The sequence below is a fragment of the Bidens hawaiensis genome, unplaced genomic scaffold (genome assembly GCF_021521415.1).
Source record: "Bidens hawaiensis isolate Kalapana, Puna unplaced genomic scaffold, B.hawaiensis_p1.1 tig00083055_1, whole genome shotgun sequence".
Classification (NCBI taxonomy): Eukaryota; Viridiplantae; Streptophyta; class Magnoliopsida; order Asterales; family Asteraceae; genus Bidens; species Bidens hawaiensis.
In genome coordinates, this window is record NW_027503946.1 from 18,955 (window position 1) to 27,032 (window position 8,078).

An 8,078-nucleotide genomic window follows, 5' to 3' on the forward strand; every position below is an offset into this window, starting at 1 on the left:
TTATTATTATTATTATTATTATTATTATTATTATTGTTGTTTTTGTTATTATGCTTTACTCGGATGATTAATGTTGATAGCAGTGAATGTAGGGATGCTAATTCCCAACACGACTCGAAACCCGACACGAAAAAGTATAGGTATTCATTGAGAATGAGATATAAATACATAAAAACCAATTAGCTTTATCACAAATTATTAACAAGTTTTTATGAATAAGAATAATTAATTAGATAAAACAAGTTAACAAAACTAATTAACTTCAAATTCTAATATGCCGAAGCCATAATTCGAACAACCCAGTGATGAATATTAACCTTTGTGAAAGTGGTGAGAGCAGCGAAAAAAACTAAACCATGTGTAACAAATATTTAGATAGATCAATGATTCAAATTGGTGTGTTCATGGTTCGAAGGCTGGACGGTAACCGACACGAACTAAATCCCAGCCTTAGAATCAGACCCGTTTAATCGAGCTGCTTGAAAACTGGAGTGGTATTTAACGTGTCTATATTGAGCGAAGGCGGGCAGTGTTGGAAAACCAGGTCTCGGTGGCCGAGTATTCCCAGCATAGGCCGAGCTCTCGCAAATTCCTAGTCTTTACAAAATTGTTGAGAAAATCTGTTAAAATCTACATGAATATTATTTTAGTGAAAAATATATTTCTGTAAAGTTACTAAAATGTCATATTTTTCTGTAAGACATAAATTTCAAGCAACAACTCAACCCTACGCATTACAACCATGAAAGTTTGTCATAAACAAAGAGTAAAACCTCTTTCCAGACAGATTGAGTAAAACCTATATTTCAAGAAACCCATGAACCACAACACCCGCTTTGCTTTTCGGGTTTCCAGAAAGTTCGATTTCCTGCCAAAAAAAAAAATCACATCAAACCCATGAGAGAATAAACCAAATCAACCAACCCAAAGCGAAAATAACAGAAAAATACTCACCAGGCGTTACAAGAACGTCGTTCTACTGCCGAGGTGGATGTTTGTAGCTAATCCTATTAATATTATCACCTTCCCAACCGCCGTCGGGTTCTTTTCTCTTTGATGTACCGCCACCACTAGCCGCCAGTTGATGAAACATCCTTAACTGCTCGTCGGGCCCGCCCAGAGGTAACTGCCTTAAAGTGGTTGCCATCTTATCGTCTCCGGGACCTGCATTTAAATCCAAACCTTGGTTTCCCCACTTTCTACCATCAGGACCAACATGACTCGAACCGCCAGGTAGACTCACATAATAAGGCACTGACACCACACCGTTGGGTCCCACCGAGGGAATAGTCGGGAGGCAGATCGGCCCACCACCGGATGACGAAGAATCCACATAAGCATTTGGAACCGAAGAAAATGTATCCGAACCTGAAGGTATCGAGAAACCGGTCTCGAATCGAAAAGCTGAAAATTGAAAGGGTATGGTGGAAGAATATGCTACTGCAGGAGATGATGATAAAACAGGCCCCCTGAATATTTCAGGATTGAGTGATGAGCTGGAAGTGACAGGCGGGATTGTAATTGCTGGGTACGAATTGTTTGGTGGAAACCAAGTTGAAAAGTTTCCGGTGTCCATATTATTCATTCTGACATTAGGTACACCAGACATAAACTGCATGCTGTTTTTGGAATAAGTTACCGATTCACCACCGATTTCTTCCATACCCGGACCATTTAAGTCAAACCCAGGCAGAGTTGACCTTGAAGGTCCACTGCTGGTACTGACAGACAACTGGACAGCCTCGGAAGTCGCCCCGCACGCATTTAAATCAAGCTCAAATCCTGATTGTGCATTCTGTTCACCGGCATCATCGACTCCAACATTTAAGTCAAAGTCAAACAGAGCTTGAGTTGGTTTACTGTTACGATTATCTGGAATGGGAACGTCTACCTTTCGTGGTTCTGCTGGACGGAATGCACTGGTGGCAGCAGACCCTTTCCAGCCAAGCTCGGGCTTACCTCGTGAGAGGCTCTCGGAAGGGTAAAACGGTCCTTTTGCAGCAGCAGCTACAGTAACCAAAACCGGCCAGTTTTTATTATTAGAAGATAACGGGCTGGGTGTATGAACAGCAGCCTTTTCAGCCTCACATTGTACTACATCATCACTAGGAAAAACTTCGTTTAGATCAAAGTCTAACTTTACTGTACGATCTTCAACACAATTGGCCTCTGTTTCACATGCTCTTACTTCTTGCACTGCAACCACAGGAGCTTTATCGTCTATTTCCATATTTTCATCAGGCTTCTCATCAGTCTCTTCAGACTTTGGTGCTAACTCAACATCACCACAAGAAGTGGTGGCCACTGGCTGTTCGGTTAACCGTTTGCGCACCAATTTCTTCTCGTCCTCATGCATATCTGAAGATGAACAAGAAGCTGGATCTTCATTGATCTGTGTGGTCTCGAGTTTTACACTTATAGCAGCTGCATCAAGCGAGCCCGCCGTGTTACTAACCGGTTTATCATCAAGACACTTGTCTTCTTCTTGTGCCCCCCTGCAATTAGGTTTCATATTTTTAGCATCTTCTACCAACACAGCAGGCTTTAGCTCAGATGCCATATTCACCAACCCTGTATTATTATTATTATCCACCAAGACATGACCATTAGCCACACTGATATCATCTTCACTACGACCACCGTCATGAGCCACTTGTCCCAACTTAGCAGCATTTTCAGAACATAAGTCTTCAGGTACGGGTGAGTCACAATCAGGTGAGCATGCTGCTGACACATCAGATCTTGACATCTCACCAGCAGCCACGCTGGCAAGAAGATTTATTCCACCCACATCACCAATCGGTGGAGGCACACTAGCTTCAGAGATTTTGGCACAGCTCTCTACTAATGCATTTATAGAGCTATAAGACGGCTCATATAGCTTATTAGCTGGTTTTGGTGTAACCCCAGATGATGAACCACTGCCAAAAGATGCATCTTTCTTACCATGTTCTTCATCATGCTCAATCACTCCTTTCCCCCTAGACAAATCATCACCCGCATTTGTGTTTGGAACATTGTTTTCTTGTCGGGATTCAGTTTTTCCACTCACTTTTTTATCAGTAGAAGGTACCTGAAGAGAGGCCTTGCCAGATAATGTAGAGGAATCTTCAGGTGACTCCAAACTGGCGGTTTGTGTGGCACTTTGACCCGTGTTTGGCAACCTCACAATGAGTCTCGGGGTGTTTCCATTATCAGATACTCTTTTTGTTGTAACTCTAGTAGGCAATATTCCAACTTCCTTATGGGCTCCATTGAAAACGTTGCCTGATTTTTTACTACGAGGAACACTTGAAGCCCCAGTTTTCCCATGATCACTAGAGCAAGATTGACTATTATTTGGAGATATACTTGAACCACAACTCCTTCCCTCTTTAGTAGCTGATGACGGGGATAATTTTGTGGACCCAGGAGATACTGGAGATTTGGTGATAGCTTCACTTGAGCTTTGTTTTGGTTGTGGAGATTTCAATGGAGGTTGTGAAGTAGAAGTCTTGGGACCCACCTCAGAAGAACTGCCACCTAACCGTCTAGTACCACCCATATGAGGAACTTCTGAAATCACTGGCTTATGTGGCCAAGAACCACCTTGACTTGTAGTAGACGTTGTTTCAATAATATTCATTTCAGCTTCTACACGTCTCTTCCATGTGTTGACTAGACTTCTGGCTTTCTTCTGAATTTCAGAGTTTTTATGGCTCCTTAAATGATTCACAGACTTCCCAACATTACATGTCTGTAAAGCATGAAGATTTACAGGCAATTTATCAAGTGCATGAAGTAAAGAAAAAAGAAACTGTTCAACAGACTTATCATTCTCTTTAGGACTACCATCACCAATCTTGCCCTTGTGTATTTCTTGAAGCCATTCATCTAAAACTAGCAAGCCTTTTAAATGAGCAAATCGACCTAAGCAATCAAATCGATCAGTAGCCGATATTACATCAACAAGCATTGTCCTGCAAGCCAAGTTAATTTTCTTCTCAATATTCTCGGGTCGCATGAGCTTTATTAGTTTTTCAACTCCACCAATATCTACCAATCCTCCTTTATCAGTAATTTTAGCAATTTCAGCTTTTAATATCTGCTCTGGTCTAGGTTGACCCGAATCCGCATCGTCAACTTTAGATAAACGTTCACGTTTCACGGATTCTAAATAATGACCACCATGCTCTCTCTTCTTACTCTTTGCATGTGATGAAATAGATGAGGAACTATTTTGTACATTATCTGAACTAGGTTTATGTTGCGCTGACCCGTTTGGACCATTCAAGGGTTTTGGAGACCGACCTCCAGTCTGCACTGCTCCATGCATTTCTATCAACGGTTTATTCAATAGCTGGTCTACTTCTTCTTGTAGTTCCTGTGTCAAATACGACTACATATCCAATCAAGAATAACATCAACAGATACAGTTGTAAGAAAAAATACAAAAACCAAACAATAACACTTACGTTAAGATAGTTTCTGTCAGTTAACCAAAATAAACGCCCAACCTCAACATCATACACCTGTCTGCACACAAATGAGGATACCCCTGAAGGAAATTCAACACCTTTACGAAGAAATGTGACTTTACACGGATGAAGTAATGATGCAGCAGGAATCTCATCCTTGTGAAAAGAGTAAAAAACCTCGTTTGGTGCCGCTTTCACTGAAGCACCTTCTTTAAGCTTAATGTCTGCAGGTCGATAAAGCCAATTCACACACAGACTTATATTATTTCCTTTTCCTAATTTTAATTTACGAATTCTTCCAACAAACGGAAGGGAATTGTATGGTGGCTTGAACAGAGCACAATCGCCAACATTAATCTTTCGACCATCCTACAAAACACAAACCAGCAAAAAATATTGTTATTGTTAACTCAGCTATAAGTTAATAAAATATGAGATGATCAGAGGATATGATCACATTACTAATAGCAAGCATAGCCAATGTATAGCTGATGAAGATAATTTCAGGTACTGAAAGAAGACCAAAAAGAATATTTTCAAATATCGATACAATCATAAAGAACATCAAGATTTCAGAAAAGAAAGTTTCTTTTATGTAAAAGCACGCACCAAGAAACCATAATGTAACTAATAACATAAGGCAAACAGCAAGTGACCACAAAATGTCTCTTAACTACAGCAATGGATAACTCAAAGAACTAACAAAGTTCTGACTTTTGAGATAACAGCTAACCTATAAACAATTAATTTAAAGCATTCCCATTGGAATTTAACTAAAAGCATATTTATCCATAAAACTTGTTCCTCTTTTAAAAAACCTCCTGCGTCCAATTCCTCATATTTCTCTTTATTCAATTATACAATACTTATTCTTTTCTTATTATATTTCTCTTTCTTACACTCACAAAAATATATGAAATAAATAGTAATTCATACATATAAGGAATCGCTATTCAATCCATATATCTACACCGTATTTTAGAGAATCGGATGAAGTGTAAAAACTGATAAAAACCTTAAAACTTTTCCCTAAATTATACGGTTGGAGATGATATAGGTATTCCAATGTGAATGCTCTAATGAAAAGCAAACAGCAAGTCACCACAAAATGTCCCTTAACTACAACAGTGGATAATCCAAAAAACTAACAAAACTCAGTGATAACCCAGACCTGAAGACCTGCCCGTTGAATCTAAATCATAAAGTACATAGGTATGAATTTTCATTCTAATATTATGCTATCTTACATCATCATCATCATCATCGTACTCAGTATATCCCACCAATAGCAAAGCTATGGTAGGGTCTGAGGAGGGTAAGATCCTATAAACCGAACCGATACTTATAAACCGAACTGTAAGTTTGTATTATGAATTGTCATTCTAATATTATGCTATCGTACAGGAATATAACCTAACGGATCGAGAACCAATACTAATAAACCAAACTGTAAACTTGTACTATGAATTGTCATTCTAATATTATGCTATCTTGCAGGATAACAGCAAATCTATAAGCAATTAACTTATATAGAATCGAGAACCAATACTTATAAACCAAACTGTAAATTTGTACCATGAATTGTCATTCTAATATTATGCTATATTACAAGATAACAGCAAACCTTAAAACAATTAATTTATATAACCTAACTAATCGAGAACCGATACTTATAAACAAAACTGTAAGTTTGTACTATGAATTTCAATTCTAATATTATGCTATCTTACAAGATAACAGCAACCCTATAAACAAGTAATCAATATAGCTCAATGAATCGAGAACCAATACTTATATACCGAAGTGTAAGTTTAAACCATGAATTCTCATTCTAATATTATGCCATATTACAAGATAACAGCAAGCCTATAAGCAATTAACTTATATAACCTAATGAATGGTAAACAAATACTCATAAAACCGAACTGTAAAGTTTGTAACTATGAATTGTCATATTCTAACATTATGCTATCTTACAAGATAACAGCAAACCTATAAGCAATTAACTTACATAACCAAACTGTACGTTTGTAACTATGAATTCTCATTCTAACATTATGCCATCTTACAGGATAACAGCAAACCTATAAACAATTAATTTATATAGCTTAACAAATCAAGAAACAATGTTTATAAACCGAACTGTAACCGTAAGTTGAAGCCACAAATTGTCATTCTAACATCATGCTATCTAACAAGAACACTATTACTCATACAGGCATAGCAATCAACAACATACACAATTACGAATATGTAAATGAATTAAAAACATATATGTAGTATGAATTCTCATTCTAATAGTATGCTATCTTACAAGATAACAGCAAACCTATAAACAATTAATTTATTTATATAACCTAATGAGTCGACAGCCGATACTTATACCTATAAATTATCATTCTAATATTATGCTAAGCAACCCTATAAACAATTAATTTATATAACCTAACGAATCAAGAACCGATACATATAAACCAAACTGTAAGTTGTAACTATAAATTGTCATTCTAATATTGTGCTATCTTACAGGATAACAGAAACCTATACTTATAAACCAAACTATAAGTTGTAACTATATATTGTCAGTCTAATATTATGCTATCTTACAGGATAACTGAAACCTATACTTATAAACCAAACTGTAAGCTGTAACTATAACAGAAACCTATACTTATAACCGAAGTGTAAGTTTGTAACTATGAATCGTCATTATAATATTACTCTATCTTACAGGATAACAACAACCCTATAAACACTTAATTTATTATAAACCGAGAACCGATACATATAAACCGAACAAGATATAGCAATCAACAACATATACAATTACGCGAATAAATTAAACACACGCACGCACACATATATATGTATATATACTTTGGTAAACGAGCTGGAATCAATGAAGACGAACGAGCTAGCGGCGAGAGGAGGCGGTACAGAAGACGTCGAAGGGACCGACCACATGTGCCGCGGGCGAGACCTCAGTAGCTCACCTTCCCACTGCCCATACATAACATCCTTCTTCCATCATCCTCACCATCAATCAGTTTCACAAACCCTAACCCTAGGTAGTCAAAAACCGGTTAAAGCAACTGATCATTGAACAATTGGCCACGTCAGCACCGGCAGATCAGCAATCGGAGAGCGGAATCGTTGGAATTTGGTGGATTGAGTGCGCGATGAGTGTGAATTGGAATTAGGGTTTTGTGAATTGGGGGAAATGATAGGGGTAGAATTGGAATTAGGGGGGATTGGGTGGATCGGTTGTTGAGAATCCGGTGGACGGAGAGATGGATTGTGGCCGGAATTGGAGTAATCGGACGGAGAGAAAGAGAGATTCGAGTGCGACGAGAAGAGGAAAGATGGAAGGAAATGAAAATCAATCGAGAGAGGTTATTATTATTATGTTTTTAGGTGTTGACTAATATTATTGTTGATGTGGTGATTGAGCGAGTGATATACGATGTGTTAAAAAAGGTAATAAAAAATAAATTTAATAAAATACAAAATAACATACTTTATGGATTCGTAAAATATGTCATATTATTCTAAAAATGAGAAGATTTGTAGCAACACAAAAAAATTAAAAAAAATTAATGAAAAAATCATACCTTAAAATTT

The 8,078-nt window shown here is 37.5% G+C and overlaps 1 protein-coding gene across 1 annotated transcript; it reads right to left on the reverse strand.

The window, feature by feature from the left end:
* Positions 1 to 1,507: 1,507 nt before the first annotated feature.
* On the reverse strand, positions 1,508 to 7,496 carry LOC143607502 (uncharacterized; the record flags this gene model as incomplete). The annotated part of the gene is made up of 3 exons (XM_077082929.1): positions 7,335 to 7,496; positions 4,455 to 4,826; positions 1,508 to 4,378 (listed from the first exon to the last, which is right to left on the reverse strand). Coding segments are annotated over exons 1-3 (3,378 nt in total), but the record flags the coding sequence as incomplete, so codon positions are not given.
* Between the last annotated feature and the right edge of the window lie 582 nt (positions 7,497 to 8,078).